This window comes from Cebus imitator, unplaced genomic scaffold, assembly GCF_001604975.1.
Source record: "Cebus imitator isolate Cc_AM_T3 unplaced genomic scaffold, Cebus_imitator-1.0 Scaffold261, whole genome shotgun sequence".
Lineage (NCBI taxonomy): Eukaryota > Metazoa > Chordata > Mammalia > Primates > Cebidae > Cebus > Cebus imitator.
The window spans coordinates 448,717-461,753 of record NW_016107576.1 but is presented as its reverse complement, the minus strand read 5'-3'; the positions used below and the strand labels follow the sequence as shown (position 1 = coordinate 461,753).

At 38.7% G+C, this 13,037-nt stretch overlaps 1 protein-coding gene and 1 pseudogene across 2 annotated transcripts in view; both read right to left on the bottom strand.

Moving 5' to 3' along the window:
• PRKACB (protein kinase cAMP-activated catalytic subunit beta) overlaps positions 1-12,836 on the bottom strand; it is a 148,214-nt gene extending 135,378 nt beyond the window's left edge. The window contains exon 1 of one of the 2 annotated variants that reach the window (XM_017499807.1): positions 12,451-12,836. In XM_017499807.1, coding sequence (XP_017355296.1) covers positions 12,451-12,496 — 46 coding nt within the window. In that variant the 5' untranslated portion in view covers positions 12,497-12,836. The remainder of the gene's footprint in view (positions 1-12,450) is intronic. The other variant, XM_037728277.1, reaches the window with a different exon arrangement.
• On the bottom strand, positions 3,118-5,206 carry LOC108283459 (annotated as a pseudogene).
• Positions 12,837-13,037: the final 201 nt, after the last annotated feature.

Here is a 13,037-nt window from a genome sequence, read left to right as displayed (position 1 = left end):
TAGGTTCAACCAATCTGAAAATTTACTTGGCGGTATTTACCAGAACCACATGATCTGTGACCTAGAAATCCAGTAATTAATTCAATTATCATTCTCTCTCATGCACACACAAAGACACACATCCATGTATATACGCATGTATGCATATCAGTATATATATAATACATTCATCAAATATGTATTCATCAAAACATACATGTATTTACCAAAAATCATGTACAAGTGAGTTCAAAGCATTATTCGTAAGAGGCCCAAACTGGAAACAACCCAAATTTACATCAATCATAGAAAAGATAGGTTTTGCTATATTTTTATACAGTGATATATATCTGTGAAAATTAATAAACCACTGCTATGACAAAAACATGCATAAGTGTCACAAATACATGAGTGAAAGAAGGCAGTCACAAAGGAAAACATGATGCAGTATGCCACATTTTAAGTCTAGTAATAATCGGGTAGAGGTAGGAGGGAAGTTTCAGGGGTTTCAATAATATTCTATTTCTTGGTATGGGTGATAATTCACACAGGTGTTAACTTTATAAAATTCATCAACCTATAAATTAGGATTTGAATACTTTTGAAATGTATGTTATACTTTAATTAAATTTTACTTGAAAATAGTACTACTGTAACATAGTTTCGTAATTCTACTGCACAGAATATTATAAAGTAAATCAAAACAAAAACCAATCAACAGAAACCCAAAAAGTTACAGCTTCCATTGTTTGTTATTGTCACAGAAATCACTGGGAAAAAACATTTGAAGATTTTTGAGTCACTGATGTCTTTGAGTACAATAAAGATTAAAGATAAGAAGTCATTAACGTGTTTGCTTCTCATGCTAAACCTGTGTGAGTAATAGAACAAGAAGGTTGTGGTGGCTTATGCCTGTAATCCCAGCACTCTGGAAGCCTGAGGTGGGTGGATCGCTGGAACCCAGGAGTTCAAGACCAACTCGGCCAACATGGCAAAACCCCATCTCTCCTAAAAAGACAAAAATTAGCTAGGCATGGCAGCACATGCCTATAGTCCCAGCTACTCAGGAGGGTGAGGTGGGAGGATCATCTGAGCCCAAGAGGCAGAAGTTGCAGGGAGTGATTGCACCACTGCATTCCAGCCTGGGCAACAGAGTGAGGCCCTGTCTCAAAAGGACAGCAAAAACCAAAAAACAAGAAAGTTAAATCAAATCATAAAGAACCAAAAAATTGTTAAGTCAAAGATTCTAAAGGTATTTAGAGAATAGGTTCTTATATTTTAAGCCAGGTTGTGCATGTAACCCAGTTTGACCTTTTTTATGCGGTTACATACCTCATATAACTTCATGTTAATACTTAAACATTAATTTGCAGATCACAACATTCAACCAAATTGTATTCTAAAAGCTGAGCTACATTAAATTTAAGTTTTCTGTATCTTGATTGTAAGTAACTATAACATAGCAAGAACAGAAAAAGAACACTTTTCTCTTTTGTCTTTCTTCTCGTCTCAGGTTTTACCTAGGACACATTAAAGTTACCTGCCTGGCCACCAAAGTCAACTGATTTGACCACATATACTGTAAATCTTAGGCCATTTCACTTTAGTACATGAGAGATGAGAAAGGGAAAGAGAAAGTAGGGTCAAAGAGAAAACTGAAAGTGAAGGGGAAAGAGGTATACATTTTTTAAATAAACGAGAAGACATATTATTATAGATATAAAAGACAAGAATACATAAGACTCCATGGAAAACAGGAGGGGCTGGGATACAAAGTAATAGTGGAGGGACTGGCTTTGCAGAAAAAGATGTGAAATGTGGTCCCCAAATTTTTCTAACTCCTTACATCAAAGGGAAAAATCTAATTTACCTTCCCTTGATACACTCATTTAAGTGACTCAATGAACGGAATGCAGCTGAAGTGATGCTGCTTGACTTTGGAGGCTAGGTCATAAAAGGTGATACAACTTCTACCTGGCTCTTTCCCTCCTTCTTGGAACTTAGTCACCATGTTATGAGGCTCAAACCACATGTAGAGGTCATGTGTAGTTGCTCTAGTTGACAGTCCCAGGTAAGGTTCAAATTACCTGTACCAACATGTTCTCTCAAGTTTGTGGCTCACATACAACAATGGCCGGCTGATACTATATGGTCATCTACCTAAGAAGAATACAGTACAGAAATGGAATATTTATTTTATTAAATAGGACTCTAATAAGATAACAAGACAGTCTCTTCAATTTTCTAAGGACAAAGTCCAGATCAAGAAAACAGGTTTGTCACAAGGTTTAGATTCCACAGTTGTCTTACAACAAAACAAGTTTCAGATGTCTCTGAAAAGTTAACATATGAATAGAAGACAACAGTAAATATAACATTAAACTATGGCCACAGAGCCTGGGACTTCATACCTTGTTACACCAGGCCACATAAAAGATAAGGCATCTACATTGGATTTTCTAAGGCACAACTAATTTCAATTATGCTAGTGTATCAATTCAACTAGTGCATTTCTCTCTTATAAGAATCCCAAATTTGATTCGGAAAATATTCTGCATAGATACACAGCATTACTGAATCTAATTCACATTACAAGAAAACACGTCCTATAATCCACTTCCTATGACCTTCTCATAATTGTGCTTTTACTTGTCTAAATCTTTTACCAGACTATGAGCTACAGGAAGATAACTCTTTACTCCCTATTTCATTGGTTAGGAAACAAAAATAAACCAAATGAATAATTATACCAGGTTAAAATAAAGAAATCCACCAAAAGCAATTTAAGCTATATCATCCTATCAGGGGAAACAATGTATTTGCATAATACTATTTGCTTAGTATTATCAAAAAAAAGACCTATCTTATGAATACTGATGATTCTTTTGAAAAGAGCTGAGGGCTGCACTTTTATAATCTCTGCACTGCAGAGATTATAAAACCTATAAAAACAGTAAAAAAACAAGCCTCAGTGGTACACACCTGCAGTCCCAGCTACTCAGGAAGATTGCCTGAGCCCAGGAGTTTGAGTCCAGCCTGGGCAACACAGTAAAATTCTGTTTCAAAATAAATAAATAAAAATAAAAATAATTAAGAGAAAAAAAAGCATTAAAATTTTCTAGCTTTTTAAATTGCTAAAAATACTACCTAAATTTGTAAATGCATGTGTTTCACCTTTAAACATAAATGACTAATCAGTTACACACCTTTAGTGTCTAAGCCCAGTTTATATCAAGATTTTACTATAATTCATTTTACTTATTCTACAACTAACTAGCTTTTATAAGTTTGGAGGAATAGTCCATGAGTTCTCCTGTTTCTTGATTTTATACACTTTAGTCATGTAACCCTAATTTTTCTAGATTAAACAAACTATATAAATATATAGTTTATTCACACACAATGTAGACCTCCCATGCTCTTACTCCTATTAGCTGCCCCTGATCTAAACTTTCTCTGGTGCTGCTATACATAAAACACCACAACTACACATGGCACACTAGCACACTAATGGTTTCACGTAAGGGTAGAATGTTTCATGTTTTATTTCTAACACTCTACCCTGATGGTAAACATTTTGATGGTTCCTTTACCTGTAGTACAACATGAAAATATCTTCAAACATCAGTACAGTGATTCATAAATTTGTCTTTTTAGGTGCAGACCCTTGCTTTATTGGTCTTATTTGTTCAGTTAAGCTCTCTGCTCAGAGGACCAATGGGCGAAGGAGGTGCCTGGAGCCTTCCAGAGTCAAGGCTCTCCAGGGCTCTTCGGCCCATCACTCATTTTCTGCCCCCCTGCCTGGGAGGCTAGGTGGTAGGGGGCTCTTTGGAGGGTGGGGATGGGTGACTACAGGGGATTTCAGGGTGGTACCCAGGGTCTGCTCTTCACAGTAGGAGGTGGAAGGGATGACTAACTTCATTATAGACCTACAAAAATGATAAAATTATATATTACTCTCACTAATTTGGGCTTTTTTCTTTCTTTTTCTTTTCACAAAACAGCAGCAGGAAAGAGAATTGCAGGTGGCAGACAAGCCATGCATGAGGCTTCAGACTGGAAGGACCAGAGATGAGGACCAAAGTGTGACTGCCTGACCAGGAGCGCTGTTGGCTGGCCCGGTCTCTCCACGCATCCTGGGACAACTGCCACAGGCCCTGGAGGGAGGGGACAAAAGGCATGTGGGAGGCAGCAGGAAGGGCCCACATGGAAGGGCTAAGTTCTATTGGGGTCCCACTCAGGGAAGAGAACCAGAACTCGTCCCTGCTTGTCAGCCAATCAGCTTTTTCAGGAAGGTCTCCAGCTGATCCTCATCCCTGATGCTCACAAACTTGTCCACCATGTCTCCATTCTTCATGGCCAACCCAGTGGACACCACCAACACCTCAGACTCAATATCAAGATATGTGTGGTCATCAACGTCTACGTTGGCCATCACCACTTTCCTATGCTGCTTGGCCACCATTTTCTCTAACCTCGGCCCCAAGATCTTGCAGGGTCCACACCACTGTGCGTGGAAATCCAAAACCGCTGGTGTCTCACTATTGACCACTTCGTCTTGAAAGTCAGGTCCATCCTGGATATTAAAGGTCGTTGAGGAGATCCTGATGGTGTATATTGTCCGGGCTGGGTTGGGTGTTAACAGTCAGGCCAGCAGGACTGTGGGGTCTGCAGGGTTTCAGAAGGGACGGGTTGCCACCAACCCTGAGAGGGCTTCCTGGAGACATCCGAGGCCAGAAACCTCCTCAAAAGTTGCTGAGCCATCTCCTTCCAGAGCAAGCAGAGGGATGCACAGCCCAGCCCTCCCTGCCTGTCAAGGACACTCTTGTCGGAGACTATCATTCTTAAATTGCAGATCAAAAGTTTTCCCTAAATATATTACCATATATTTATTTGCTCAATTGAGGATCATTTGCCACTTCTCTGCCCACACATTTTGCGAACATTATGATTTATTCCCAAATCTTGCTGCTTCCTAAGTGGATTTTTTTTCTCTTAATAAATATAACAGGAGCATTGGATTATAAAGCTGGAAGAAGAGATCACAGTGTCATTATCTAATTCATCCCTCTCAATTTTATACCATCACTTGGAGATATTAAAACATTTATCCAAAGTGAGGTATTAGAACGTATTAGAAAAAAAGGATTTAGATTTTTCTTACTCTCAGTTTATGATTTTACTACTAAATTACACCTGAACTTTTAAATATCTATTTTAAAGGACTCTAGGGGAATAAAACTGACATTTACTTAGTACATAATAGATGTTGGTACTATATTTTACATGTTCTTTCCATTACCCTGCATAACTACAAAACTCAATACCTTAGAGGACACACACCTAAATTATAAAAGAAATATTTTATTATTTTAAGTTATTTTGTTTCTTTAAAAGTTACATTGTTCTTTTCAGTACTTTGGCTTTCCTCTTTTCCAAACAAAAAGGTGGAACTTTCAGTATATAAAATTCTTAATTTATGTAAGTTATGCCAGATGTTTAGTTTCTATAGTTTCCAAACAGTTGTCTTAGAAAAGAGGAGTAAAATGAAGATAAAACGTGGAAAAGGTCCCTTGACCAGCTGAGGTCATTTTCCCCCAAGGCTGGGAGATAAAAGACAATCCACATGTGTGATAACCAATAAGCTATCATTTATCAGAAATGCCATGGGTATCCCAAGTTCAGTATGTCCCCACCCCTCTCCCCAATATAATCCTGCCCTCTGTATTCATTTTCTCACTCTATTACTGGTGTTACAACCCATCTACCAAAACATTGAAGCTAAAAACTTAATGTGTTATCCCCAATCCTCCTTTTCCTCATTTCACACATGCCATCACTAAAATACATTCTGCTCAATTTTTCAAATTTCTCCCATTTCAGATCCTTTTCTCCATCCCTACCTCTACTACCTTGGTTCAGAGCCTCAAAATCCCTCATCCAAATTATCATATGAGTCTTATAATTGATCTTGCCTCTACTACACTTGCTCCCTGATGATTTATCTTTACATCACCACCAAAGTAACCTCTTTTAAGCCCAAATTGTATCATGTTTCTCTCTTATTTCCAAGCGTACAATATATCCTTCGTGTCTAAAAGATGAAATTCAAATTCTCTCCACTATGTGGCTCTCTGCCCAGTTCTTCAGTCTCATCTATCATTATACAATGTCCCCCCTTCCTTTTTTTTTTTTTTTGAGACGGAGTTTCACTCATGTTACCCAGGCTGGAGTGCAATGGCGTGATCTCGGCTCACCGCAACCTCCACCTCCTGGGTTCAGGCAATTCTCCTGTCTCAGCCTCCTGAGTAGCTGGGATTACAGGCACACGCCACCATGCCCAGCTAATTTTTTGTATTTTTAGTAGAGACGGGGTTTCACCATGTTGACCAGGATAGTCTCGATCTCTTGACCTCGTGATCCACCCGCCTCAGCCTCCCAAAGTGCTGGGATTACAGGCTTGAGCCACCGCGCCCGGCCAATGTCCCCCTCTTCCTATCACCAACCCCACATTCCACCATTTAGTCATAATGGGTAACTTCCTTATTCTGAATATGCTACATGGTTTCACTCCTCGGCATCTTCACTTAACAATGTTCTGCCTACTCATAGCACCCTTCCTCCTATAATCCATCTGATGAACATTTATAATTTTCAATGCTCAACTCAAGGCTCAACTTCTCTTTGAAGTCCTTTTTGAACTTTATCCTCCCCATCCCAGTGGAAACGACCATTCTTTCCCTTGGTTCTCCCACTGAACTTTAATGAAAGGATTCATGACAGGTTTCATATATTTGTTGATATGTCTCTCTTCCCCTTCTGGAATATGGGCACCCTGAGCAGGTACTGTGTCCTATTCAATCTTTATTCCTATAATCTTGTGTAGAGTCTGTCACATTTTAGGAGCTCAATTATGTGTATGAATAAAGGAATGAAGCAATGAAAAAAGAACTATACAGAACATTCTTGAAGGAATACATTTACAAGTAAGATTACTCAAAATAATATACTGACCTAAGTATATTTACCTTTCATAAATTTGACATTTTTATATTTAACACAATGTTTTTCATTAAAAATTTAAGATTGATTAATCTGAGGAAATTTGATCACCCATGTATACAGACATTTATCACCTAGATATACAATTTCATAAATTGTACTCATTTTTAAAAATTAATTTAATGGAATGTCACAATGAATTATGGTCAACTATTAATTATCTGACAGGATCTTAATAGCTATCCTGGCTTACCTAGGACCTTCTCACATGCTGCTTCTGTCACTCAGCCATGGCTTACTTTTCTAAGCTGGCTTTCATGTCTCTAATTATCCTGCTGCTGGCAATGAAAAAGCAACAATCTGTCTACAGCCTAAGTGAAGGACACTGGGGAGGAGAATAGGAAAAATGGTTCCTGAACATGAGATAATTTGATACAGTAGACAATCCGTACCAACAGAATCACAGAATCATGGAACTAGATGAGATCATATGTATTTATCATCAAAACTGCATAACTGATTGTTTGACTTTACTTGTCTTACACCCAAGAAAGACTTCTCAAGTACTTCTGCATTCTACTGAATTGGAACAAATATCTGCTACTAATTTTCCTTTGATAACTGAAAGGTGCAAAGACATAATAAGATATAAGAAATCACTAAATTTGTTGTTCATCAACATTTAAATCTATAAAAATTTTTCCAATAAGAGAATATCACTGAGATTATTAAAAACCACAAAATTTTAATTCTAGTACAGCCCCAGAAAGAATTTAACTTTGTAGTTAATAAATTATACACAAATTATTGAACTATAATAATTTGTTCACTAAGTTTATAAATGCTTATTCTGAGGAAATGCTAAAGAAACTGGTTAATTCTTAAATGAGAAAAGTTAAATCCAACAATCCTTTCATCTACACACACTTGTAAGGATCCACAAATAACCAAGATGACAGAAAGATGGGTTGGCATTTTTATTAAATGCAAAAACAGCTATGTTCTAAACCTGTGTTGTCCAATATACCAAACACTAATTACCCAAGTGTAAGTTGAAGATACAGTTTCTCAGTGGTACTAGTCACATTTCCAGTGCTCACTAGACATGTGGCTAGTAACTAAGTGAACAGCACAGGTAGAGAACACTTCCATTATCACAGAAAGTTTGACTGGACAGCGCTACTTTAAATCACGGTGAAATGCAAATTTGCTGATACTTTTTAAATGGTAATGCAAGTTCAAATAATAATTTTTTGATTGACTATTTGGCAAGAAGAAAAAGTATACATTTATAAATGGGAAAAAATAAATATAAGGACTGTAGTAATGAAGCCTTTAAGTATGAATCTGAAAAGATAATTTAATGATGACGAAACTGAATCCAGAGAATGGTACAAGAAAAAAAAAATCTTTTTCATTTCAGATTTTAATATAGCAAATAAAGTCATGTCTGAAAACTGAAATGTGCTATAATTGATAATAAACTGAAATAAAATAAAGTGTAAGCTATTCTGTGTATCTTGGCATTGGCTAGTCTATTGGATATAGAGACTTTTCAGCAAAGTGGTTAGAATTTCATAAATGTTGCTTCTTGACTTATTAGCTATGCAACCTTAAGTAAGTCAGGTAGGCTCTCAGAGCCTTCGTTTCCTCATCTGTAAATGAGGAAAGAATTCAAGTACTTCAAGTTTAAAAAGATTAAGTAAAAGTTTATACATGCAAAGCATTAGAGAACCTGACACATATTAGTCCTCAAAAAATGTTAGTTGTTAAGAAACTTGCATTTTTGTTGAACCTAGTTTACTGGTGACTTTCTTTGGTTAATTCCTATTGACTTTCAAATGCATAATTCCTATTGACTTTCAAGAACAGAGAGATACTCTGGAAAACATTCAAAGATCATATGTGAACACTAGGTCACATGAAAACCTTACGACTTGCAGTCATGAAAGAATCTACATCCAAATATCTACCAACACTTTTCACCCATGGGCCTCAACATTTTTGCAATGAATGTATAACACAAAGCCCCATAGGCAACCTGGTGGTATAGTATTTTTAAAAATGAATTAAAAAACCTTCCCAAGTTAAAAGAAGTGGCATGTGTTTTTTGTGTTGGTGACTGAGGCTGGAATAAAAGATAAAAGACTGGATAAGTAAAACAAACTTAACTGACAAGAGTTTAAAACTTTAAAACTGAGAAGTTTATCATAACATATTTTTAAAAGTTTATGCTTCTGCATATTAGCTGATGTTTAAATAACTACCCTCTAATTTTAAAAGGGATATATCTTCAAGAGTAATTTTAAAAACACAGAATAGTTAGATATATATATATATAATAGTACCAGTTATTCTCTCATTAAGTTTTGAGATACATCAATACAATTTCCTAATTCACTATAGCAGAACAACAGGTACTCAACTTAATGTTATCTCCAAAACCTGTGGAGATGAAGATGGAATCTCACCCAACTTTTAGGTCTTACCCCAGAAAATGTTTATTCTAATAGAGGCACAAGTTTTGGTAGAGTACAACACAGGAACCAGACAGTCAAAGCTAACCAAGACCCTTCTAAATTATCTTTATGCCTAACTTTACTCTTCCGGAATATTGTTAGAACTGAGCTCTGGAATCACCTATCTTTCTGAAGCTTGGTGCTAACTGAATCTGAAATCTTAACTGACTTGACATTTTTAAGCAACTTTCAAATCAAACATTTTCATACAGCAATTTTTAGAGTTCTAATTCCACTTTCCATAATGTCAGCACTTGTATTTTGCCTTTCAGGTAACTCTTATATATACATATTTTCTTTCCCATTAGACAGTAACATTTTTAGCTTTTATTTATAGTCCCTAATTGAATGTAAAACATTTAGTGAATATTTTGAAAATAAATGTATTAATTGATTATTTAAGGATGCTGAATGGAGTCCAGGCATCAGACTCTATTCCTTACTCTATTATTACTAACAATATGATCTCAACTCCAGCTTCTGCAGAGGTCAGGATCTTTGAAAGGGAATGATTGTACAGGCTGACCTCTCATGTCACGTATTTCTAAGTTTTGAAAAACATTTTCAAGAATAATTCTTTAAAAAAATACACAGAACAGTTAGGTATGTAATGATAAGAGTTCTTTCATTAAGTTTTAAAATGTAGCAATACAATTTCTATGCTCACTACAGTAGAACAGCAACATATATTGATAACATTGCTCCAAATGAAGTTACAAACATTAATCAAGACATGACATTTCAAATAATTTTCCCCATAACACATAACTTGCTATTTTCTTTTGGCACTTCACAACAGTATTTTAAACTATTATAATAACCTTCAGTTTCCATAAATACAGTCACACAAAAAGCTGACTAACATACTTAAGAACTAGACTGTCATTAGCATTTAAAACATAGTAAAGAATTTATTCATAGAAATAATTTAAATATGTTCAAATACACATTTAAAGTTCCATTTCATTTTCAGTAAATATCTGAGGTTATCTCACAACTATGAGTTGCAAATTAATACTGTCTAAGGGTATTAAGTTACCAAAACAATTCTTTAGGGAGACGTGTTTTGGTAACTTAATAAAAAATATATAGGTCGCAGAAGAGTCTACTATCATTATCAAAAATATAAACATTATACAGGTCAAGACTTGCTAATGAAAACTACTAATATGACTAATCTCCAAGCACACTCTTTTGTAACACAATTAACACATTTTAAGTTAATAGAGTTTTAAATTAACACGAAAAATGACAACACGATCAGGTACAAATAATTCTTTACACTTTTTGCATTCTTTACCCTTTCTGTACCGGTGGTTACCACATTTGTGCAATTTTAAAAAGATAACATAGGCTGGGCACGGTGGCTCAAGCCTGTAATTCTAGAACTTTGGGAGCTCGAGGTGGGTGGATCACCTAAGGTCAGGAGTTCCAGACCAGCCTGGCCAACGTGGTGAAACCCCGTCTCTACTGAAAATACAAAAATCAGTCGAGGATGGCGGCGGGCGCCTGTAATCGCAGCTACTCGGGAGGCTGAGGCAGGTGAATCGCTTGAACTGGGAAGCGGAGGTTGCAGTGAGCTGAAATTGCGCCATTGCACTCCAGTCAGGGTGACAAGAGCGAAACTCCGTCTCAAAAAACAAACAAACAAACAAACATAAATTCTACCTCTACGTTGGCTTTTTAAAATCTCCATACGGCATACTGTGTTCTTAAATAGTTTATATAATAGTTCATCAAACTTTTCTGGAGCTCCTGAAAATTAAAACTAAAACCTTATTGATGAAACATAAACCATATTATCTGATCTCACTATTTATGTTAAACAAAAAGAATAGCTAAATCCTTCTAAATGAATTCTACTTTATTAATACAGAAAAAAAGCTATTTTCTTCATGCTAAATTATAAAGCCTAATTCTTATGTTACAACCATAAAAACATTACAAGAAAGATTTATACAAACTAAAATCACCAGGCCCACTTTAAGTGCTAAGATGCCATTTACTCCTGGTGACGTAACAAATACCACTTGTTATTTGGCCATTCTGAATTATAAAAATATATGAACTTTACAAAGGCAAACCAATTCTTCTTGCACAACCATTCTGATCGACACATATATACATATATATGCATGTGTATACATACATACACACACAGACACACACACAGACACCATATAGCCATTCAGAAATTCCATTTTCATGATTTTCTACTGTTTGATGTAAAGTGTGGAGTACTCGCACCTTCAGCTCTCAAAAGAAATTAACCGTGTTCTGGAAGCACTTCAACTCCAAATGACCTTTAAGTTTTAAAGGGATTGTAGCAGATCCTTGAATGTCTAGAGAAAACGCAAACCTGTCTGGCTTTTTTCTCTAATGGATAAAGTTGCTGTTTGGTCTCATTATGTTTTCCATTCCTAATCTGAAGAGATGAAGGAGATCTAAAACAGGGTTGTCCACTAAGGATTAGCCTCACTTGCATAGAGCCAGACTAGCAGACCCCGAGTTGCGATAAGGTTGGGTTGGACCCAAGTGATGGAGGGAGAAGAGCCAACCTTACCCACAGCACTACCTGTAGCTCCAAAAGAGTCGGCGCGGGGGGAAAGCAGGGGTGGGATGGCACTAGGGACTTCTTTCCTCGGACCATATTTGGGGAAGTGTTCCAGAATGCGTGCAAGTCCTCCTCGGTAGAGTGAGAAAGGGAATCCCAGGAAACGCTCTTCCCAAGCTCCCCCCATCCGGCCCTTCGCGCTCAACCCTCAACGCGGAGCTGGAGGTCGGGGAGGAGGAGGAAGGCAGTTGGTCCCCTCGACCCCCAAGAATGGCTCCCGTGGGCCGCTGCTAGGCCTGGCCAGTGCCCGCGGCCTCAGGGTCTGCGACCCGGAGGGGCGCTCGGTGCCCCGCGCCGGCCCGCCCAGCAGATACCCAGACCCGGCCTTCGACTTACCGCTCTCCACCTCGCTGCCTTTCTTGGCGGTCGCCGCGTTCCCCATGTCTGGGTCGACGGCAAGAAGGGGTCAGGGAGGGGAAGAGGGGGCTGGGGCTGTGCCCGCCACTCCACAGTCTGAGGCAACTCCCGCTTCTGTACCCGTCGGAGCGGTGAGTGCGCCTGGCGCTGGCGCCGAGTCCGGGCGGGAAGACCGGGCCGGGTCTGAGAAAGGGGCTCAAACGAACTCCTCGGCGGCAGCGGCGGCGGCGGCGGCGGCGGCGGCTGTGGCGGCGGCAGCAGTGGCGGCGGCGGGCAGACACTCCCCCTTCGCGCGGCCCGCCCTCTCTGCGCGCCCCCGGGCAGCCGCGAGCCCGGGTCAGGCTCTGGCCCCGCTGTATCTTAGCGGGCGGGCGCGCGCACCGGAAGTGACGTAGGCTCGGGACCCCGGGGGCGGGCGGTGGACCTCAGCTGGCAGAGCCTGGGGTCTGGGTCTGAGGTGGCGCAGGCTGCCTCCTCTGCTGCTGTCGCCCGGGCCGGCGCTCGGGTGCCCATCCCTGACATAGTGGGAGGTGGAGTGGGAACCGCTAGCTTTGCAGAACGCAGAG